The sequence below is a fragment of the Myxocyprinus asiaticus genome, chromosome 31 (genome assembly GCF_019703515.2).
Source record: "Myxocyprinus asiaticus isolate MX2 ecotype Aquarium Trade chromosome 31, UBuf_Myxa_2, whole genome shotgun sequence".
Lineage (NCBI taxonomy): Eukaryota > Metazoa > Chordata > Actinopteri > Cypriniformes > Catostomidae > Myxocyprinus > Myxocyprinus asiaticus.
In genome coordinates this window covers 21,486,615-21,511,264 of record NC_059374.1, presented here as the reverse complement: position 1 = coordinate 21,511,264, position 24,650 = coordinate 21,486,615, and the positions used below count along the sequence as shown (strand labels likewise).

General features: G+C 39.2%; 1 protein-coding gene across 3 annotated transcripts in view; it reads left to right on the top strand.

Annotated features, from left to right (window-relative positions):
• Positions 1-2,055: 2,055 nt before the first annotated feature.
• Positions 2,056-24,650, top strand: part of LOC127422649 (mediator of RNA polymerase II transcription subunit 13-like) — a 60,608-nt gene continuing 38,013 nt past the window's right edge. For all 3 annotated transcript variants that reach the window (XM_051666404.1, XM_051666403.1, XM_051666402.1), the window contains exons 1-11: positions 2,056-2,653; positions 4,078-4,312; positions 7,854-8,022; positions 12,829-12,974; positions 18,511-18,708; positions 18,986-19,177; positions 19,756-19,915; positions 20,035-20,142; positions 20,798-21,499; positions 23,808-24,024; positions 24,153-24,183. In XM_051666404.1, the coding sequence (XP_051522364.1) occupies positions 2,585-2,653; positions 4,078-4,312; positions 7,854-8,022; positions 12,829-12,974; positions 18,511-18,708; positions 18,986-19,177; positions 19,756-19,915; positions 20,035-20,142; positions 20,798-21,499; positions 23,808-24,024; positions 24,153-24,183 (2,227 nt within the window). In that variant the 5' untranslated portion in view covers positions 2,056-2,584. The remainder of the gene's footprint in view (positions 2,654-4,077; positions 4,313-7,853; positions 8,023-12,828; positions 12,975-18,510; positions 18,709-18,985; positions 19,178-19,755; positions 19,916-20,034; positions 20,143-20,797; positions 21,500-23,807; positions 24,025-24,152; positions 24,184-24,650) is intronic.

Below are 24,650 nucleotides of genomic sequence, written 5' to 3'. Positions count from 1 at the left end.
CTATTTCATGAAAATAAAGTATGCTTAAAGCGTTAAAGTCCCAGTATACGTAAGTCAGGCATATGGGGTATCATTTGAAAGCTTAGAATCTGGACTTTTCAGAGGTAACCATCGCTTCTGCATTTATGTTACTTAAAATAACAAAATAATGCCTACAAATATTTGCCTCGCAAATTAGTGCTCCCTAGAGGTCATGGGGTACAAATATTTCTATGAAAATAAAAGTATTTTACATAGCACCTAAATGGACATCATATATCAAATGAAAGCTTAGGAATTCTTAGCTTTCATTTGATTAAGCCATTCTTAGGAATGCAACTGTAAAGTTTATTTTGTTGCCCACACATTTCGAAAGATTTTCAAAAGAATATGATTTCTGTAAATCGTCAAATACAAATGTCTAATTTATGCACCGATCACTGCTGCTGTAAGCCCCAAATAGCTAAAAACTTTATATCTTCTTTTACCTTATTCAGTTTTCTAAAAAAAAAAAATTCGCCATTTTTTAATGACACTTAGTATCTTAGTTTGAGTTTTAGTCCACTCAGAGGCCGAGATATTCAATGAAATGACGAGCACATCTGTGAGGGCTAAAATGCACTGTGTAGAGTGCATGGTGTGTAAATATAGGGACAATAATTATAGGGCAACATTTGATAATTTAGGCAAATACTGTTGACAGAGATGTTCCTTTTTTTTTAATTCCCCTTTTCTCCCAATTTGGAGTGCCCAATTCCCACTATTTAGTAGGTCCTCGTGGTAGCGCGGTTACTCACCTCAATCCAGGTGGCGGAGGACAAGTCTCAGTTGCCTCCGCTTCTGAGACCGTCAATCTGCGCATCTTATCACATGGCTCGTTGTGCATGACACCGTGGAGACTCCGCATGTGGAGGCTCATGGTACTCTCCGCGACCCACGCACAACTTACCACGTGCCCCATTGAGAGCGAGAACCACTAATCGTGACCACGAGGAGGTTACCCCATGTGACTTTACCTTCCCTAGCAACCGCGCCAATTTGGTTGCTTAGGGGACCTGGCTGGAGTCACTCAGCACACCCTGGATTCGAACTCATGACTCCAGGGGTGGTAGTCAGTGTCAAAACTCGCTGAGCTTCCCAGGCCCCAAGTAAGATGTTCTTTTGAGTAACAAATCAAGATAATGCTTATTCAAAATAACCACTTCAGAAAAGGATTAACTATTTTCTGTTTATTTCAGTCACATCTGGCATTTCAAAACATCTATAAACAAATGAATCTTCATTGTTATTTGGATCAGTCAATGTGAGAACACTTAATGTGTTTTATGGGGGCCTTTAGCCCCTGCAGCAGGGGGCTTTTAACCCCAAATATTATCCTTTAACTTATTGGATAGTTATTAAAAAAAAATGTTTTTTTGATTTAATTATCTTGAACAAAATGGAAAATTATAAGTATGTTGTCTCAGAATAAATGTGATAATTTCAGGGATTCTCATTAGCTACATACATTTGCAACATTTTAAAACTTATTAAATATTAGATCAAATTACCTCAAAATCAAACGTTAGATGCAATGATCTCATGGATCAGGAATATTTTGCAGTGTAAAGTGACAAACAGGTGTTAAAGAAGGTACTGTGGTAAGTTTTTATATATATATATATATATATATATATATATATATATATATATATATATATATATATATATAAATAATTTTGTTTTGTTTTTCTTTCCTTTTTTTTTTTTTTTTTTTTTTAAAGAAGGAACGCGACATATTACTGTAAAGACTCTTTTAAAATCTTGCATCTCCCAAAAAGGAGTTGTTGCTCTGTTATGGAGTCGATTCCGCATCGACTCTTTTCTTGATTGAGGCGCTGCCAGTCAGATCCGAGTTGAGTAGACCGGAGTCGAGCGCAGTAGACGGGTGTCCCGGTGGCCGCCATTAAATGATGCGACCAATGTACTCAAACAAACCAGTGAGACAGCTGAGCGCTGCACAGCCTTTCCTCTTTTAATCGTACCCTTTTTTTTTTTTTTTTTTTTTTTATTATTATTATTATTATTATTATTATTATTATTATTATTATTATTATTATAGATCCGAAGCGTTTACCTTTTATCGTCAGTTTCGCAAGACTTCTGACCGCATTCGCGTGAAGATTGGAATTAGACAGCGTGGTTTTAGTGAATTTTAAACCTGAATTCTTCTGGCTTGAACTGTTTGTTGCTGCCTCGCTTAGCCCGTCAGTTAGCCTGACGCTAGGCTAAAGGGGGAGGGCTGAATTTACCTCCCTACCCGCTCAAACACTGCAAAATTACTTATTTTTTTTAGATGTTTCGAATTGGAGGGAGAAATATATCGGACCGCGGATCATGGTAAAGGCGTGGCGTTTTTCGTGCAGGAAGTTTTTAGCTAATTTTTTAACGCATTCCTGGTAAGTGAGTAACCTCTAGCAGAGCTAAGCTAATTAGCTCACGGGACGCAAACCCGTCCTGCTGGTTGTGTCTGGACGAGAGCGAGAGAGTGACCCGGTCCAACACCTCCTCACATTATCTGTTCCCGGGATCTGATAGAGATGATGGCTCGCCGGACTGCACTCTGATGATGAGTTCTTGTTTTGTACCCAACGGGGCGAGCCTGGAGGACTGCCACTCCAACCTATTCTGTCTGGTACGAAATCAACTGTGTGTGTGTGAGGGCCAGAAGCCATTTTTAGCCGGCCAGTCAGTCAACCAGAGGCCTGTTGATCTAAATACCACCACTAACACCTGCAGTTATGTTTAATGTACAGTAATGCTCGCTCATGTTTGTGTATTGCATTGTGTATAGTGAAATTTGACCCGTGAGGCATGACTTCATTGTGTTATTTAGGTCGTGTAGAAATGTTCACTTACGATGGTAAACACTTGCTGAACTAACTGGGTTGATTAAGCTGCAAGTCGGTGGAGTGAAGTATCTCTAAGTAAACAAACCACTATGAACAACACTAAGGACATAAATGAAGAAAAGCACAAGTACGTTTTGACACATTTGTCAGTCACTTCAAACACAGTGAGAGATAAACGAGTCGTATCCTTTCGTTTTGCACTACGAACTTCTTGACAATTTAGGCTAATATTAGGACAGTATGCGAACTGTTTTAAGAAAGGACAGGTTATAATAGACGTTTTAGCTCAATATCTGTGCTCAGTATTCTATGTTAATCTCTCGTGAACTAGTCTAAGTAGCTGTTTGGCTAAGTATTAGGCTAATAAAGGCGTTATATAACAAGTTTCGTCTGCAGTAGGAACTTTGCATTTGTAATCTGCGCAGTAACCCGCTAATGTGCGATTCATTTTCCTATACACACCTACATTATTTCCTTCAACTCTTGGCTCTAGAGTGATCTGTAAACATTGAGCCAAGTATTCACGACAAGCTTGCTGTGTGTCTGCCCTTATTTCACTTCCTAGCTCAGATCTCCAAAAGTTTGTGTATTTGGACATATTGGACAAACTGCTCACATTACACTAATCCACAGAATAAGTGATTAGAGAAACTGAACTTGTTTGAATTGGATGTCTGTCCGCTTGTAAAAGCAGACATTTGAAGTGTTTCCATGACAGATGATGTGGATTTGTAATGTCATCCCAGCTTTGATTTGTTGATGCTTGGAGAAACTTAGTGGCAAAGCAATAGATAATGCATATCAGGAAAGTTTTCAGATGCTGCTTAAAAAGGCCTGCTTGTTCAGCATGTCAAAGTTGTTGTTGCTCAGAGCTAAATGCTGACAGTGATTTTAAAAATACACGTTGATTCATGATGCATTAATTTATGGCCATGGCTAAATGCCGTCATCTTGCATTAGTCCAGCAAAACATTCTACAATCATCACAAGTTTACATTTGTCAAATTTACAGAATCATGCACTTAAGTTGTTATTTTGGCTGTGTTTTGTTATATGCATGTCCATTAACCCTCATGCCACAACAGTAAATCTTGTTTTCTCGTACATCTCAATGCTATTTAGGGGAGTCGTCATTTTATCACTTGTTGCTGAGCCATGCCACATGATGGATTTTTCTAACACATTCTCTCTCTCTCTTTGCCTTCAGGCTGACCTCACAGGGATCAAATGGAAGTGCTTTGTGTGGCAGGGACCCACCTCGTCCCCCATCCTCTTCCCAGTCACAGAGGAGGACCCCATCCTGTGCAGCTTCAGTCGCTGCCTGAAGGCGGATGTGCTGAGCGTGTGGCGGAGGCACCAGACGCCAGGTCGCCGGGAGCTCTGGATCTTTTGGTGGGGCGACGACCCCAACTTTGCAGAGCTCGTCCACCATGAGCTATCATGTACGTCTACTTTTTTTAAAGGGTTAGTTCATCCAAAAATAAAAATTCTCCTCATGCCATCTCTGGTGTGTATGACTTTCGTTCTTCAGCAGAACACATTTGAAGAAAAATATCTTAGCTCAGTAGGTCCTTAAAATGCAAGTGGATGGTGATCTGACCTTTGAAGCTCCAAAGAGAACCGACAGTCAGCATAAACGTCATCCATACGACTCCGCTGGTTAAATTCATGTCTTCTAAAGCAAAATGATAACTTTTGGTGTGAAAAAGATCAATATTTAAGTACTTTTTAACTGTAAATCATCGCTTTGGTCAGCAGTAGTACACGTGTGTGACGTTATCGTGTTGGCATGTTCATGCGAAAACAGACACACGTGACCAGCGCTGTTTACAACTGAGTTGGAGGAATGCTGTACAGAAGCTTCGTTGGTTTTGGTTTAGATCTGTGTTTTTATCTGTTTGTTTACACACAATGGTACGTTGTGTGCTCATCCAGGATGTCTCAACCGAGAGAAAAACGTGAAATTATGTCCATAGCGTGCCGACGTGAATACGTCACAAGAAAGACCGTGTGAACTCCGCCCTCTCGTGAATGTGCATACTGCTGCAGACCGGAAGTGATGATTTATAGTTAAAAAGCATTTAAATATGGATCTTTTTCGCACCAAAAACAATTGTTTCGCTTTAGAAGACATTAATTTAAGCAGTGGAGTCGTATGGGTGACATTTATGCTGACTGTCTGTGATTTCTGGAGTTTCAGAGTTCGGATTACCATCCATTTGCATTTTAAGGACCTACTGAGCTAAGATATTTTTCTTCATATGTGTTCTGCTGAAGAAAGTAAGTCATACACATCTGGGATGGCTTGAGGGTGAGTAAATTATGAGAATTTTCATTTTTGGGCGAACTATCACCTTAAGCTGACACATGGCTTCCAAGCCATAACATGTATGCCTACTAAATCAAAAAATGTCTGTATGTTTACATGCGCAGTAATAATCGAGATACAGCAGGTAGACAAGCCAAGGGAGGACAGACTTCAGCTGAGGAAGTGACGTAGACATTTACTGGTTGACTTTTTGCATCAGTTTTGTGCATAAAACCAAAATCTAGCTTCTCAACAGTGTGATCCACACAACTGGCACAACGTGGGAAAACTTTACAGCTTCATACATTTCTTACATCATTAATTTTGGTACAAATCAGACCAAATCGCTACCTTGTTTGTGTTGCATTCGACTTCCGGGTAAAATGCACATCGTACATAGCCTCCCTCTTTCGGAGCATGTGCACAACGCAGAGGCCAATTGTTGTCCAATTAACATGTATACATGCTAGACAAAGCCGAGCTACAATCACATTATGTAGGTCTGTTAGTCTGACTTCACAATTTAAGCGTTGACATGACGTTTTAAAAAGGTGAGTTATTATTTTAGTCTGACTCAAATTTAACTTTTAAAGTGCATTTAAATTTGCTGTAATGCAGGGCTCAGCAATTAGGATGGCCTGCTGGCCCAGGGCCAGTGTGAGAGAGCTTTGGGCCAGTTGAAGGAACTGTCACTTGCCCTTCAGGCTAGTGCTGTCACAAAATCATAAATTGATTGATCATGTACATGTTTTTTATACCTTCAAAATATAAAGATTTTATTTTCTGTAATGTATTGAACGTCATTCAAATTTAGCTGATTTAAAAAGCTAACTAAAATGTTTATATTTAGCAACTGGCTGGTAAATGTTCACATTTCACTCACCAGTGATTGTGTAGTATAGTGGTGGAGTATTCAGCAAAGAGATCCTTTCATTGCGTGTTTAGAGTAAAAGTTGTTCCATGTAACGTGTCCAAAGACGAGATCCACGCAACCCAGTTGTCATAAAATAAGGTCTCTTTTAATACCCTTTCTGTACTATACAGTCAGTTATTGATCAAAAACAACAAAAAAATTAATGAGATAGATGAGATAAAGCCATTCGAGTCTCTCTCGTTAACATTCGCTCATTTACAGACTCTCTTTACAGAAATTCCAGTTTCCTTAAAGAGGCAGTACCAGTTTTTAACACGTTCAACAAATCAATGTAAATGCCTGTAAATGATGCAAATTATGCAGTTAAACAATAAACATGTAACACAAAATAGTATATGCAATATAATATCATATTTATTGATTGAATACATGAATTTGTTCATTAAAGAAAAAGCTAGAATGTGACCAAAATGATGAAAAACGAAGTATAATTATTAAAATTGAATATTTTCCTTAGAAGGTCCCCTGAATAATTAACAGTATAAGCTGGGAGAAAATTTCTTTCAAATGTAAGCAAAAGGGACATTATAACTGAAATATAACCATATGAATCGACATTGGAATCAAATTGAGAGTTTGTGTTTCAACCAGTCCTAAACCAATCAGTAATGATTTGCATAGTTTGCCATCCTTCTCCAGCAGAAGTGCATTTATTAATTTATAGCTGTATTTGCTATTATTGCAAATGATAGTTTTTATTACTTTTTGTTTTATTCCTTTTTTTTGTGTGAAGAAAATCAACGTTTAATGAAAAAATGTCAATATTTTTTCTACTTTTTAAAATGTACTTTTTTTTTTGTTTGTTTTTTGTGGTGCGGCCAGTGAAAATAGTGGCAGGGCAAGTAAAACTTTAAGCAGAAAAAATAATTACTTTTGAGCCTTGCTGTAACATTTTGTAGTCTGAGATTAAGGTAATTTCTCGTGGCAAAATCAGTGGCTAGACTAGAGGTGTTTCCAGACATTAGTCATAGACTGGTTATTGAGATTTCAGTTGCTGAGGTTTGCTAACTGCATTAATTGCAATTAGGTCACAGCAAAACTGTTGAAGGATTTCATTATACTGTATGTCTGAAGTCTCTGAATTTACAGAGGAAAGATCAGGAAGACTCTCACATTAGGTTCTGTTGGAGATCCAGTGTCATTGACTTTGCCCAGCATTGGCTCAACATAGTTTAGGCAGGGCTTCATGCCGTTAACATTGTCATAACAAATAAAGCGTTCCTCAAGATATGAGCAGCTCTTCTTCTTGGCCATTCAGTTCAGAGAAAGTAAGATACCGTGGATGAATATTAGTGATGCATTTTTAAAATCCTGGCTTGTCTTATACTGGAAGCCTTTTCATAAGGTGTGACTTGGCTCCGGTATGAGGAGAATAAAACATCTGTTTCTCATCTGACTTTTATTACCATAACAGCTAGGTCAATTTCCTAATTCTTAGAATTATTTTTCCCCCTCATAAAATCATTTTGTCATTTCCAACAACAAACACTCTTGAGAGGTCCAAGCTAGTGTCATGGGCAGTTCTCAAAGCATCCTTTAATTCAATTTGTGCTGGGAAAATATAGATGTACCATGACCTAAGTCAGAGAATCCTCCCTGTTATTTTATGCTGGCTATCCATTCTAAAGGCCAAAGTTTATTTCTGTTATTTATTGTATGCATTACAGCAGTAAAGGGCAGCAGAAGGTGTGCATCTGTGTGTATGTGGATAGAGTGCTAAGCTGCTCTCTCTGTGATACAGGTAATGAGGACGGTACATGGGAGATTGGCCTGACCTACGAGTGCCGAACGCTGCTCTTCAAAGCCATCCATAACCTCCTGGAGCGCTGCCTCATGAACCGTTCCTTTGTTCGCATCGGCAAGTGGTTCGTCAAACCATATGAGAAGGATGAGAAGCCCATCAACAAAAGGTACAAGACTTGTTATAAAATGAACAAGCAAATGGGGGACAGCTGTTGGCGGCTTTGCGCCGTGTTTATGTCACGCAGATAACTGTGTTTTTTTCGTGCCCAGCGATGCAAATACATGCCGTAAGCTGCTGCATTAAACAGCATGATCCTCATTGTTTGTTACAGCCGATGAGTGACATCAGGCTTTTGGCATCCTTTTGCAGGGAAGAGCCCCTGTTCTGGAAGCCAGCGCTTCTAACATGTAACCTCCCAGGGTATTCTGTCTGTTTATGTGAATGTTGCACCAGAGCCTGTCATCATCATCATCATCCCAGTTTAGCTGTTTCTAAGTGCCTGTCTTGAGTGAAATATTCTAATAATGTAGGGAGGGGCAATAGACGTGCTCCATCTAATTGTCTGTCTCATTTGAAAAGATGTCACTACTTCCCTCAGGGCAGAGGTGTTGTGGTGTGTCTGTGGGTGGGAGGATATGGTTTCCTGCTGAAGGTGTGCTCTAGCTTGCTAGGACTGCGGTGTCAGTTAAGGATGCAAGAGGTGGAAAGCGTGGCTGCCTCCCCTGTCTAAGGTTTAATGAAGAGCTTACACTTTTACAGAACACTGACATTGCGGTTTCACTTTAGGTAGGTAAACAGGAACCACCATTTCACTTCACTTGTTTAGCTTTGCTCGAACTTGCAAAGATGTCAGACATGCAAAGTTCTTTACTTAATAATTAAGGCCAGATGGTATCTGTAGACCCCTTTTTTTCCTTCATTTTCTGCACTGATTTTGGGGGAAACTGTAGGGCACTATGAAATCTGTTACATTTGTTTCCAAGTTTTCTTTTTTCTCAAATTTGTTTTGCTTTTTATTTTTTTCTGAATTCAAATGAATTCATAGAATTTTAATCAAATGAAAAACAAAACAATTATTTTTCACCTTACAATTACATTATTTTTTTTTAATCAAAAAAAAAAATCAAATGAAATGCTTCTATACAGATCCTCGCACAATACATAACACAATACTGGAGTTATTTTTTATTTGTCAAATACATTGCTGTACAGCAGAGCATCATAGTATTAATGAAAGCATTCATGAAAACTTTTATTCAGTACAGCAGCTTTCCTGCTTGTGAGATATTGCTTAAATATAATGTAGTTATATTTCTGTTGCAGTTTCTTATAGCTCAGGTATATGAGGTATTGTTTGAAAGCTTAGAATCTGAACTATTCATAAATAACCATTTCTTTTGCATTTGTTACATAAAATAACAAAACAAAGCCTGAAAACATTTGTGTTGCAAATCAGCGCCACCTAGAGATCAGCACGTAAATAGACAAATCATATATCAATTTAAAGCACTCATTCTCAGGAATGCGACTGTACAGTTTATTTTGTTTCCCTAATACCACCGTTTGAAAGATTTTCAAAGGAATCACAAAGTGAAATATGATTTCTGTAAGACATCAAATACAAACGTTTCTTTCATGCACTGATCACTGCTCAGTGTTTCCACAGGATTTTGTGAGACTGTGGTGGGTGGACCTCAGACCCACTAGGGGGTCCGGGGGCATGCTTCCCTGTAACATTTTTTAAATTAAAATATTTTAAGTTAAATGTATCAATCTGGTGCACTTTGAGAGCAAAATTAAGAGGCTAGATCTATGAATAACTTTTTGCTCTTCTAAACAATTTTGTGCTCTAGTAGTAATTTAATCAAACACACTGCTTGTATAGATATAAATGGTGATGACACGGCAAAAAAGTCACACCCACAAAGCATAAACGAGATGGAATTTAACGCAGTTCACAAATGGTCGAAACACAAAATCGACTAGAGCATACATTTGAGCCTGGGCTTGACATTAAATATTGTCATGTGCCTTTCCTCCGGACAAGTAAATTGGTCATTCTTTTGTCCGAGTAAAAAAAGTTACTTGCCCAGAGAAAAGAAAGGGCATTTAAGTTACATGCTCAAGTAACAGTAATTTTTCTAAAATTATGACCAATGCCAACCTAATAGTGTACATATGCAATCAACTCAGTTCTCTTCGACTGAAATGTAAACTGCACAGCGTAGGGGAGGAGGCTATTGTCATATGGTAATTATTTTAAATATGGTAGTCAAATAAAGAAAAGCCTCCATCGCCACCTTTAACAGCAGGGATGCTCACACTTCTATGGAATAAGATCTATTATTATTGCAGCAAGATCTACCATGTATAATAAAGGCTATACATTATCACAATACCAAAATTTAAGTAGTCGGTAGTGAAATTTGACGATTCTCAATACCAGCTTTAATACCACAACAAATAATAACACTAATAAGTTAATTATGGAAGAATGGTTTCAAGTTCTTAATTATTCAAGACTAGTAAACAGTCAGAAAATAAAATAACAATAAAAACCAGCAATGAATAGAAATAGATTAAAAATAATAGAATACAAATTCAGTGCTTTTTTAACAGCTTTAAAAGTTTTTATCAGCAGTTTCAAGTATTCAAGTAAACATTCAGAATGAAATGCAACATAAAACTACTACTGGTCTTTACTGTATGATTATAATACATTTAATAATTTTTAAAGCTACTAAAGTTACCCACTCAAGAGCAGTGAGTGTTTTCTTGTTATGGTTGTTTGATTATTATAATGACTTACTACACTAGACGGCAGCAGGTCTATTAGCTTACATTTATACTTACAAGTCTGACTTTTTAATACAAATTGGCTTTTTTCTCCGTTGTTTACGTTCACTTTAGACATCGCTATCTGTGTTTACATGAATACCTCAGCAAGACGGGCATTTTGGCAGAATTTAGAAATGTATTTGACCGATCAGCATTTTCACACACGCGCGCATGTTCAGCACACACATATGCCACCTGTCAATCCAACGGCTCAGCTGTTACTAGATTGCTTGCGAATTATAAAATGATATGCTCTGGATTTCTTTCAACAGCAGAATAAGAATATGAACTTTCTAATAAGTTACACAGGCCTAGGCTATCACAAATATAGCCAGTTATTTTTTTTTGTTATTGACGTTTTAATCAGTCTGCTTGTCTGGTCGGGCAAGTACAATTCTCTTTCACTTGCCCCTTCAAAAATCCACTTGTCCCGGACAAGATTGTAAACGTATACAATGTAAAGAGGTTAAATCAGTAATTACTGGATTGTTGTTGATATGGCAATGTGTAGTTAAAGACACAAAAGGTGTAGAGTGGAACTTGTTCGCAAACCACATTGATGTCCGATTTGTGAGCAAATCCTTCTCTTGAGTTGGTACTTTTTAGTTAATTAGTCAAAATGTTTCTCGAATCGGTCTGAATGATTCACTAGCAAATCGGTCTGAATCAAAATTATTTAAATAATTTTCCAGAAATCACAGATGACTGGAAAAGTCGATTGAAATTTTGTATTTATAGAAATGTATTCAAAAGTCAGACTAGAAATGCGTTGTTAAAAAGGGTGGGAACCCTGAAACAAACACACAAGGGGTGGGCTATGTGTAGAACTTTGTGAATGATGAATAGGCCTATTCCAATTCTGCCGGCGAACATTTTGTGTTGGATTACAGTCACTGCCATAGTAGTCAGAGGCTGAGTATTTCAGGTGCTTTTTGTTCTTTAACAAGGCAAGGTAGGTGCTCTTGAGTGCTGTTAGGTCACGTTGAACACTGAATATATAGGGATGTGCACACTTTGAAGTGCCATCTGTCTGAGGTGTTTGTAGTGGTTTTCTGGTGGTGTGCCTTAATGACACTTCTATGAGAGCTCAACAGACATATGAGGAATGCAGACTCCCCCATCTCTCTCTCTCTCTCTCTCTCTCTCTCTCGTGCCCTGCACTTTGCATGAGTTTATGCTGGCAATGTTCACCTTGTTGTTATCAGGGTAACCCTGGTTTTACCATTACTTGATCCTTCCAACAAGCGCATGATGCACAGTGCACACATCTGTTAGCACAAAGAGTGCAGGTGTCGCTGAATGTGAATGGGCTACAGTGTTCAGGCACGCAAATAGAGAGACCTCACTGTTCTGGAACGTCATGTCCTTTTTTAATATTTTAAATGCCATGTAAGAGATCAGTGTTGTCTGTAGGACAAATAGTCCCTGAAGTTGAAGTTGATCGCTGCATGTGTGGTGTAACAGCTGTTTACTCTAGCCTATGGGTCACAGCACACTCACAGGTGTTAGGTTATTAACTTAAGAATTTGTACTACAAAACAAGTCACAGTGTTAGAATGTCATTGTGTTTAAGGATTGAATCAAAACCCTTGAAAAAGCCTCAAAGTAAAAGTTAAAAGACAGATCTCTTAAGTTGTAATAGCTTTTCCACAGACCTGTGCATATTCACCTAAAACTTAATATGCAACTCAAAGTAAGCCATTTGTAGGTTATTATCCCATAAACATGTACACATTGTAGCTTTGTAGCGCTATTAAAGCATTCTTCTGTTTGAGCAGCATTGGCTCATTCAGTGCCTGGAGTTTGAGGTGGGACGAATGGCAGACTGGAGTGTTTAGAAAACATGTCTGAGAACAGTCATTATTTGTACAATTGAATTTGAATAGTGCTGCAGAAATTCCACACTTCAGCTTTAAGTAATGTCTGTTATTCCCTAACCCTCATCCCTCCTGGTCAAGGTTCAGCTTCTGTGCCACAAACTGCAGCTCTCAGGGCAGTAAGCTAGTAATCATACTGTTAGACCTCAGCTGTCAACACGTCATTCTCAGAGACCTCCAGAATGTGTGCCACTTTCTCCCAGGCTGTAATTCCAGAGCCTTCAAGTAATCCATCATTTGTCCCTCTTTCTCTGCAGTGAGCACCTGTCCTGCTCCTTCACATTCTTTGTACATGGAGACAGTAATGTGTGCACCAGCGTGGAGATCAACCAGCACCAGCCTGTTCACCTGTTGAGTGAGGAGCACCTGTCTTTGGCCCAGCAGAGCAGCAGCTCAGTGCAAGGTAGGGATGTGCCTGGGTGGTCGACTAATCGACTAGTCACCTAACAACTGAGGTGGGGTCAACTACTAACATTAATATTTTTAGTGGTGGTGGTTTTAATGTGAGATGCAATTCTCAAATTAATTGAGTCGCAGCTTCTTAGAGCGTTTTTGCGTGATGATAACTTGCTGTGCTTAGTTCACCCAAAAATGAAAATTCATCATTTACTCACCCTCATGCTATCTCAGATGTGTATGACTTTCTTTCTTCAGCTGAACACACATTAAGATTTTTAGAAGATTATTTCAGCCCTGTAGGTCCATAAAATGCAAGTGGATGGTGATCAACACTTTAAAGCTCCAAAAAGCACATAAAATCATTGTAAAAGTAATCCATTTGACTCCAGTGGTTAAATTAATGTCTTAAAAAGCTAAATGATCACTTTGGGTGAGAAACAGATAAATATTTATGTCCTTTTCACTGTAATTGTTTACTTCCGGTTGCTCTCCGATGCACGTCCACAAGGGGACTCGTTTGATACTGCCTCTCGCGTAAGCGTGCTGGCATGTTCAGTGAGAAGTTAAGCGATACAACCAGAAGTGTAGCTTGATTTGTTTACAAGAGAACGCTTTTCATAAGCTTCATTGGTTTTGCTTTCATTTGAACATGCCATCGCGTGAACCGAGAGTGAACCTCTCCCCTCGTGGACACGCATTGGAGAGCGTTCGGAAGTAAACAATTATAGTGAAAAGGACATTGATCTGTTTCTCACCCAAAGCGATCATATCGCTTTAGAAGACATTAGTTTAACCACTGGAGTCATATGGATTACTTTTATAACAATTGTCTGGGCTTTTTGGAGCTTTAAAGTGTTGATCGCCATACACGTGCATTCTATGGACATACAGAGCTGAAATATTCTTCTAAAAATCTTTGTTTGTGTTCTGCTGAAGAAAAAGTCATACACATCTGGGATGGCATAGGGTGAGTAAATGATGAGAGAATTTTCATTTTTGGGTGAACTATCCTTTTAACAGTGAATAACAGTCAGTATGCTAAAACCCTCTGCAAGAAGTTTTGTCTCTTTAATGCTTTAGGTTAAGTCTTTTTATGCCCTGTTGTTACAGCAAAGCACTGCATCAACGAAACGTTTCTAGATGATCGCTGTCGGACAAGAATATTCCCATATTTGTGAGGTCTTGTGAAGAGATTAAATTGATTTGCTGCTTAAATAGTTGCAGTATAAAAGGTTTAAACTGCTTGATGTGGTGAACTAGATGAGTACATGCAATATTATCTTGCAGCTCTGTGCTTTTTAACGCGCAGCGAGAATCGCACTAAAGCACTCTGGATATATTGAAGTGCGTCATTTTGCGTATTTGGTAATATATAACAGTTTTGATTGGGTGTCAGATGTCACTCGTGCCAGTGCACCCAAATCATTTTCCTCATTCGCACACAGAAATTTTCACTCACAGGTGCTTACACTGTAGAGCCCTGCCAGTATCTTTAATGTACTGTGGTTGGTTGCTTAATATACCGGTCAGGTGTCCCTTTCCTCTATAAGACGCATGATGGCTCTTGGCCAGAATAGGCTGCAATGAGGACCAGACTTTGTACTGATAGCCAAAGTCTGGCTAGGTGAAAATAATGCTGTTGTAATGATGGCCTGCCTATAATTCCATTGCTAAACTTTTAATTTGCGTGTTTTGGATTGGAAAATTCTTGAAGTCACATTGTTTTATTGACACAAAGACTGGAACGTTTTTTTGCTGGCAGTGAAACACTTGATGACAGTAGACATGAGAGGACATTTTACGGTTTAATGCTCTAAGTGAAAAAATGACAAGCCCTCCCTTTTGTTCTGTTTCCTTTTATGTGGGTTGTAGTTGCCTCTAAGCAGTCAGACTAGTAGCAAACACATGTTTTCTCCTTCTACTCAAGGTCGCAGTAATGGAAAGCCTAAATCATTTTAACACCTCTGAGACACTGCTTCTCTTGTCATTATCTTAGTCTAGCCCCACTGTGGCCCTGATGAGCTGTTTTCCAGATTCAGTACTTCTGCCTTTCAGCTTTGTTACATCACCACTGGTCTCTCTAGGGTGTGGAGTTCACAAGCTTGCGGTTGGCATTCATGCTTGGAACTAGTGTTGTCAAAAGTACCGGTGCTTCGGTACCAAGTCAGTACTAATATAAAAAAGATGTTAAATGAAATTAATCTTTAAAACATGGAATTCTGGAAAAATAATAAAATAAAAAAAGGAAAAAAATTATACGGATTTCAGTAGGGCCCTGCTTAAAAACGAACAAATGTTAGAAAGCATGCATATCTTTTAATGTATTTACATTGAAATTTAACTTTAGCTAAAGGAGTGTGTTCCATAGCACATTATCATATTAGCACATTTTTTCTGTGGTATCGAAATTGGTATCGAGAACCGTGAAATTTCACTGGTATCGGTACCGACTACTGAAATTTGGTACTGTGACGACACTACTTGGAACAGTATGTTATCCTGAACATGATGTATCTATATTTCTCTTAAACCTCTCTTTTATTGTTTTTTAATTTTCTCCCCTTTTCTCCCCAATTTGGAATGCCTAGTTCCCAATGCGCTCTAAGTCCTCGTGGTGGCGTAGTGACTCGCCTCAATCCAGGTGGCGGAGGACGAATCTCAGTTGCCTCTGCATCTGAGACCATCAGTCCTCACATCTTATCACGTGGCTTGTTGAGTGCGTTACTGCGGAGACGTAGCGCATGTGGAGGCCCATGCTATTCTCCGCGGCATCCACGCACAACTCGCCACGCGCCCCACCGAGAGCGGGAACCACACATTATAGCGACCACGAGGAGGTTACTCCTACCCTCCCTAGCAACTGGGCCAATTTGGTTGCTTAGGAGACCTGGCTGGAGTCACTCAGCACGCCCTGGATTCAAACTTGCGACTCCAGTGGTGGTAGTCAGTGTCAATACTCGCTGAGATTTCCAGGCCCCCCCCCCTTAAACCTCTCTTAAAAACTCTCTTAAAGTTTTTTTCCTATCTGTCTGATCCACGTCAGTCCCTAATACACTTTTGGAGCTGCTGTTCTTTCTTGAATTAATATTGACAGTTATGCACTTACAATGGAAGTCAATGGGGAAACCATACAAGGGTTAAATTATCTGAATGTTGTTTGTGCAAGGATTTCCTATTGGATTCTGTTAGCAGCAGGGGAGTCGTACTCCCCCCTCCCCCACATACACACAAAATTACGTGCCAACATATGTTATTAGATACACTATGTATATAATGATTATTGTTGTTGTTATACCATAGTAATATATTTCTGTAACAAAATCTTAACTTGCACAGGGCATTGCTTTGCAGTCTGGTTAAACCAAGGAGTTTCAAAGTGTCAAGCTATAAAGCCCCAACTATGCTTTGGGTTCTATGTGAATGCTTAGAGCAGGGGTCGGTAACCTATGGCATGTGTGCCAGCATTGGCATGTGGAGTGGTAATCACTGGCATGCCAGCAACGGCGAGAGAGGAATAGACTATTTTATTTATATAAATTCCACATCTGCATTCCAATCTACATCTTGATGTAATCCCTCCATGATCATGCAGCGTGTTTTTATGAGCTGAATGGGAGACTAAACAAAAAGTTAAAATGTGACGAGACTGCATTCCCAACGGACTTGCATTTGCGCATCATGAGCAGGTAGCGCTTCATTTTCTGTTAATTGCTTCAGTCAGGCTGCGCGGATGACAGCCTACATTCCGTGTTTCATTTGTTTCTTTTTGCTTTCAGAACAACACACAATGCAATAAAAAAAAAACACCACTATTAATCCTTGAGATTTCCAACCCAGCATACTGGTACACCCTCCTTAAACCAGTTACACTCAAAATTACATTAAAAGATTAAAAGAGAAAACATAAACCCACATCATCTATTCAAAATATAAATTAAACCTGGAAATCAAATTTTAGGATTTTGCAGGTGCGATTAACTGAAAAGGCTAAATAGTTGATCGGCTTGTGATGCGCGAATGGCTTGCACGTGCAGCGCGAGTCTCGTCACACTTTAATACTGTTTAGCCTCCCATTCATCTGATGAAAACACACTGTGTGATCATGAGGAAGGATTAGGCTACATCAAGATGTAGATTGGAATGCAGGTGCGAAAAACATCATATAAATAAAATAGCTTGCTCCTCTCTCACTGTTGCTTGCGTGCTAGTGATAACCCCTCTGCGTGATTTAAAAAAATGTATGACATAATATAAGAAATATTTAAGATTCCACACAATTTCGTGATCAGTCATCAAATAAGCACATTTGTGACATTAACTTTAACTCATAACATAAAAGGACAGGTTTTCTTTCATTAAAGCACTTTAGATGCTCTGTGAAAATTCACATGCAGGATCATGCTTTTATTATAATCATTGAGTTTTGCAAAAAAAATTCACTCAAACTGTTTAATATCATTTGTAATGAAAAATAAACGATTAAATTAGAAAAATGAAAAAAAAAACAAAAAAAAAACGCACACAGCGCACGTTAGCAAACCGAAACTAACACAGAGCACATTTGTTACCAGCGCAAGATGGAATTGTGGAGCCTGCAAAGAACTCCTTGTTTGCACAGACTTGCTCTTCCACTTTTTGCTCGTGCACCCTCTCTTTGCAGGGAGGAGAGGCCGCTTGTAAGACAAGAGTTGCCCCACAATGTCTTTCTTTATAATTGTTGTTGGAGTCCAACTCATACAGGACAACGGGATAGAGATCAAGCACAAATCAGCACATATTTGTATTTATTTATTTTTTGCAGTGGTGCAGCGCCGCTGCTAAATGGCAGTGTAGGAACCACTGGTTTGTGTGCTTTATAACTGGCTATCAGTCATTGATTGATTGTTTTTTTTATTTTTTTTATTCCAGTTCACTTTAATGGCTGAAGATTGACTTTTGCAATGCAAAAAGTTGTCTGGCATGTTTTAGTAAATTAACACTCTCCCTGAGGGCGATCTAATGCTTATGTTCAACTTTTGTTATATGCATCTGCACATGCAATGATGTTGAATGCCAAGTGCTACCGAGTTCTAGTCCAATTAAAATAAATGTCATATTCTATTTTGTATACTGTGGGCAAACGTCCTTTTAAGTTATGCTTATTTTAATGGGAATTGACTGATGATAAAGCCAGTACTTGTTTCCCCCCGTGACCACTGCACTACAACAAGTATCTCACACTTGTAATATGCTTCATCAGCTGATTATAAACAGCTAACTCTTTCGTGTTGACACATGCCAAATTTTCACTTGGCTTCAGTGTTTGATTTGTCTTAAAAAGAGAACGCCTCTCTTTCCATGTTCCTGTTTTATAGCTACGTGAATGTACCAGTCTGAAATACTGACACAGCTCTTGACTTTGATTTTATTGCTTACTTTGTAGCCCAAAGCATTGTTCTCATGTTAGCACGAGGTGAACAGGGAGACTTTACCAGGAAGTATCTCTCTTCCCATTTCACTGACACTCACTAATATTTCATACACTGCCTGTTTTCCCTTAGTGATCCTCTCTCCATATGGTTTGAGTGGGACTCTGACAGGCCAGTCCTTTAAGCTCTCAGACTCACCAACCCAGAAGTTGATTGAAGAATGGAAGCAGTTCTATCCCATAGGCCCCAACACCAAGGAGGTCACGGACGACAAGATGGATGACCTCGACTGGGAGGATGACTCTTTGGCTGCTGTTGAAGTTGTTGTTGGTAAGACTGAAACGTTTTTTGGGGTCGTTTTATCATTGTCTCAGAGTTTTCTTCTTAAAGGGAAAGTTCACATAAAAATGAAAATTCTGTCATCATGTACTAACTCATGTTGTTCCAAACCAATATGACTTTATGACGTGAAAAAAAAAAAAAAAAAGATGTTAGGCAGAATCACACACACTTCCAAAAGTGAATGGTTATTTTTAGGTGAAGTATCCCTTTAAGCAAACTGTAATTTGCGTCAATAGTAATTGGAGTTTTGCCTGTGGTTTTGCAGCTGGAGTTAGGATGGTGTACCCAGCCAGCCTGGTGCTGGTGGCCCAGTCGGAAATCCCGGTTGTGGCTACAGTGAGCTCCTCCACCTTTGGTTCTTACTCAGTAGGTCAGCACAGTCACATGACCCATGGAGATACTGCCATCTCTTCTGTCACCCTGACTCCTCCCACATCACCTGAGGAAGCCCAAGCAGGTACCAGCACAACCTTTTACATTATGAATACTGAAGGAAATACTCTAAAACCTCTTCTAAGTCACAGGTAATTTGAACAAATTAACCAAGTGCCTTCCAATTTTTGTGTTGCAGTGGTCAGTAAAGACAAATTGAAATGGCATTTGCAATGCATTTAAACAGAATATTCAATGAGAAAGTTTAATGGCTGATTTAATTGGATAGAAACATGTTAGGCTATGATATTATTGGCTAATATTATTTTTCCCCTCCCACAAAGCCTTGGTCATGTCAACATAAAGGTTGTTTCAGAGATAAAGTTATTACACTTTGAAAATATATATTTTTTCTTCTTTGGAATAATAATGTGCAACAATGAATCATGTACACACTAAGACCAGGAAGAATTATCAAAAATTTAATTGGGTCAATTTTATGTGCAGTTTAAAAAGTGTACATGAAGTACCACCTTACTTTGTTTTGAATTCTCACTCTGTTGTATAGTCAAAACCACTTTTGAATTGCTATTCTGTGCCAGTCTAACGGCAGTGGCAGTCTGTCATGTAAAAATGTTTTTGGGTTTATTTTCTCCCCTGCAGTCTCTCAGCCTGCTCAGAAGTGGGTGAAACTCTCAGCAATGTCAGGCGGCTTTAGCGTGGACAGCAGCAGTCATCACGGAGGCAAGATTCCCCGCCAGCTAGCCAGCCAGGCGGTGGAGAGAGTCTGGCAGGAGTGCAATATTAACCGAGCCCAGAACAAGTATGAATAAAAACTGCAGCTTGTCAGCTTGACTGATCAGCCAAAGCAAATTACCTGTCAATGGGACATTTATTAAGAACAAAGCAACTTCAGGTATTAAGTACAGTTTATTTTTGCAGGAGAAAGTTCTCAACCATCTCTAATGGAGTAAGTGAAGAGGAAACAGATAAAGCTTCTGCTTGGGAGTTTGTTGAGCCATCTCAAAGGACACAGTGCAATTGTTCAAGGTATGCCACAAACTCTCGAAAGACATGCGTTTTTAACAAATGACATGTAGCTAAAAGGATAGTTCACCAAAAAATAAATATTCTGTCATTCACTCAGCTTTATGATGATCCAAACCCGTATTACTCTCTTCCATGGAACACAAAAAGAGAACTTTGAAGAATCATAATTCAATATAATTAAAGTGAATTGTGACTCAGGGCTGTCATGCTTCAGAAAGGACACAATAAAACCCACTGGAAAAAGTAGTTGATACAACTTCTGCAGTGTATTCAAAGTGTTCAGAAGTCGCATTATCGCTTTGTGTGATGAAAAGACAGAAATTTAAGTCTTTATTCACTCTCAAATCAAATCATAGATTACACTAGTTCAAACATAGTGACTACGGCATAGGACTGCACTGTAGTTGTCATATTTAATTTGGGCACTGCCAATGGGAGTTGACCAGTGATTTGATTTGAGAGTGAATAACAACTTAAATTTGAGAAGATTCTTCCAATTTTTCCATTTATGTTCTATGGAAAAAGTCATTCTATATTAGAGTATATATATATATATATAATGACAGAAGGTTCATTTTTGTGTGTACTGTTCCTTTCACTGCATTATGTGACTAAAGCCAACTGATTAAATTTGGAGCATTGCCTTTTTCTCCAGGCTTAAAAACCAGAAACAGCGGGCATGTAGCACCCCAGGGCACCCTCCATCTGCTGGCCAACCTCCTCAGCTCTCCACCAAACACAAGATGGCAGAGAAGCTGGAGAAGGGGGACAAGCAGCAGAAGAGGCCTCAGACGCCCTTCCATCACCGCAACTCTCTGTGTGAGGAACCGACCCGGGAGCAGGGAGATGGCGTTCACAGGCTCTGTCTTCAGAGTCATGAGGAAAGTCGTTACCCCAGCCTCCACCATGCCGATGTCACCACCAGCAAGACTCCGATTCTCAACAGCATGGCCGACGAGATGGCCGGTTCCCCTCAGCCCCCACCGCTCAGCCCGCACCCTTGTGAGCGTGGAGATGAAGCAGCCGAAGACCTGAAAAATTCCTCCTCTCCCCTTGACCAACACTTCTACCCTCCTTCCTCCGAGCCTTTCCTGGTGCCCCAGAAACCCCCAGATGATTCACAACTAGACCCACTGCCCTTACCCTATCCACCCCTATTCCCAGAGTCACTGGAGCCCATTGTATATGTAGGCTCGGCCATTAACCCCAATGAGGACACATCACACAACCCCTGGAAGTATTTTAGGGTGCCCAGTGGGAGGAGCGCAAATTTCCACACGCCTCAACTTCCTGTGGTCACGCTGTTTGAAGATGGAAACAGGGGTGGAGGCCAGGACAGTGTTGTGTCAATTACTGAGTGAGTATTCAAGCATTGTGCATCTGTTTCAAAACATAGTAGGCAGCATTTTAAGGACTCATAGGTGTGCTCCTGACGCAAAGTCCATTTCAAAAGTTGGGTACTATAACTACGCTGCCTCCTTCAGGCATTTACACACCAGAAGCAACGTGATAATTTGAAACGAATCGCCGACAAATGGCCCTTACACTTTTGAAGCGAGGCGAATGATTGCCATTAGCACATCCAGTTTTCACAATAGGTGGCGCTAATTGACAGTCAGTTTTACTTCTGTACAGTAATGGCGCAACCTTACAGCTGGTTAGACCTTAATCTCGCGTAGCCAGACCTTTGACTAAAACAGCAATGATCTGGGGTCTATAGCAGCTTAAACTGGCCAAGTACCGCCTTGTTAGACAGGAAGAGATCAATCACAGTTGGTTTAGTCATCACATGCTGTTTAGGCGGGGTTATCAGAGATATATAATTCCATAATAAATTGCACAGAAAACGCCAGAGAAAATAGCAAAAAATATGAAGCCCAGAAAACCTCATCATAGTATTTCACAGACATAACTAAGTAAACAAAGCAGAATATGCAGCATTGCTCATGAATATCTGCTTTACTTGGGCTTTACGTGGCTCAAACGAAACTCTGAATATCTTTAAAAGATTTGATGTCACTAACCTGGCAAACTTGGACAAATCTGGTAATTATTTTTTCCTCAAAAGCGCTCATTGTCTCAACGCAGAGCCTTGTGAACATGATCCTGTTTCTAGATGGACTGATGAAAAGTCCTGTGCTTCTACTAGTGAAAGCTCCATCAAACCAGCCAATGAGATTTGTTCTTACTGGTTTGAAAAAGCATTTTTTAATTTTGTGTGCAATGTGCATCAGACAGTTAGTGCGCGGTCTGTGGGCATGCCATCTGAGGCTGAGACTTGTCGGCCCGTCCATCTGTCACAGATGAGTAGAACTATTTTTTATTTTTTATTTTTTTTAAGGCATTTGATGCAAATGAAATGCACATCCTCACTGCTGTTTCAGGATTTCTTCCTCCAGTTACTTCATATTGGTGGTCAAAACAGCTTTCTGTGCTTTAGCACCACCAGTTGCACTTCTGACACGTGATCTAAAGCTCATAAATTATTGGTCAGGGAATTACACACTATAAAAAAACCTTGCATTGTTGGTGCGAAAATGTTAGCTCCAGGTGTGCATGGCTTCATAGGAGTCCATTGTTTCTATTCAGAATGTCAATCGCAGCAAAAATTTGTGCTTCTCATTTTGGCCAAATTCTGAGGTATAATCAAATGTATCCAAATCACTCACTTATAAGACTCCATTTCAATTAGGATGCTGCCATAAAAGGCAGCTACTTATGTAGGCAAGAGGCAGCTTGCTAGGTTTTGAAATGGACCCATTGTGACAGTGTGGTATGTTACATTGTAATTACACAAAATACAGTACTATGAGCATATTCTACTTTGTGAAATGTATTTTACAAATAAATGTTTTTATTGGCCTAGTAGTGGAACTGAATTCTAACAGTGTTCATTTGGCAGGCAGAATGGAGCCTTTAGAAAAGCAGTTGAATTACTTCTCTAAACATGGCCTTGCCTTTTTTGAAAAAAAAAAAAGAAAAGAAAGAGGATTTTAAACTTGCCTGAGAAATAGGTCAGTCTTTTAACATCTTAACTACAAGCTGTAAATGTACACTTGTACAAAGAACATTACTTTGGCCTATTTGCAAGCCATTTTGCTTCTGTTATCGATCACATCTGATGCTGTACTGAAAAGCTGCTTGCTTTCCATATTGGTAATTGGTGAAAACATGTTTCCAACTATTGGGGCTGAATTGAACCCTGTTGCTTTCCCAGTATTGTAGTACAATCTGACCTAGCGATGTTTGGCTTGGATGGATAAATAATTCATTGGTTATGACTTCAGTGAGTGTTGACTGCTCTCCAAGTTTTCCTTAAAATGACCATACACCTGATGTTTTGATTTAGTGGCTGACAGAGTCAGCTTAGGTTTATAACCTACAGATATAACAAAATTGGCAGTTCTTTGGCCAATCTAAAAATGTATGTAAAATATTTTTGCAATTCTGTTAGGTGATGCTAGTGGCACAGAAATTACACACTTCACCTTTTAGTTATTTCCCCATCTTCCTTAGGAAATACAATTATAATGCTGATACCAACCTGATAAAAAATTTTTTTAAAAATGGTGTAATTCGTCATTGAATCACAGGTATTCACTGGTAAGACTCCATCTCATCCCATTACAAGAGGTGAAACATGGTGTGGGTTATTTGGTTTGCAGGAGAATGTCCTCTTCCAAGAGGCCTCTGAAGATATCAGAGGAACGGTTGAAGATGTACGAGCAGAAGAAGAATCAGTATCTCTCTGCAGCTGTGTGTGATGGAGACCAGGAGCAGGAATCTGATCCATATGCTTTTCTGGAAGGAGACGAGGAGTTCAACTTCACTGATAAAGAGAAAAGGCCCGGAGGCGAGAGAGAGACGGGGAAAAGAAATAAGGTCAGGCAGTGATGCTTTGAGAAAATTACAGATCCTGCTGTTTGTTTGTGTTTGCGTTTTCTTTTTCAAAGAGAGTAATTCTTCTTTCTCTGATTTTTTTTGTTTTGTTTTTGATTGTTTATTTTCAGAGGGATGATGGCAGTTTGTCGTCTTCTGATGGTAAGTATAATTTCCTCGGTTGCACATATTTATGATAATATACATGTTCAATGTGTATCACTTTACATTTAGAGTTTTTAACATTAGTTAACACAATAGTTAGCATGAACTAACAATGAAATCTTGGTACAGTTGAAGTCAGAAGTTTACATACACTTTGGTTGAAGTAATTAAAACTTTGTTTTTTTTAACCACTCCACAGATTTAATATTAGCAAACCATATATTTGGCAAGTTGTTTGGGACATCTACTTTGTGCATGACTCGAATAATTTTTCCAATAATTGTTTCCATACAGATTTTTTCACTTTTAATTGACTATCACAATTCCAGTGGGTCAGACGTTTACATACATTAAGTTAACTGTGCCTTTAAGCAGCTTGGAAAATACCAGAAATTTATGTCAAACCTTTAGCCAATTAGCTTCTGATAGGAGGTGTACTGAATTGGAGGTGTGCCTGTGGATGT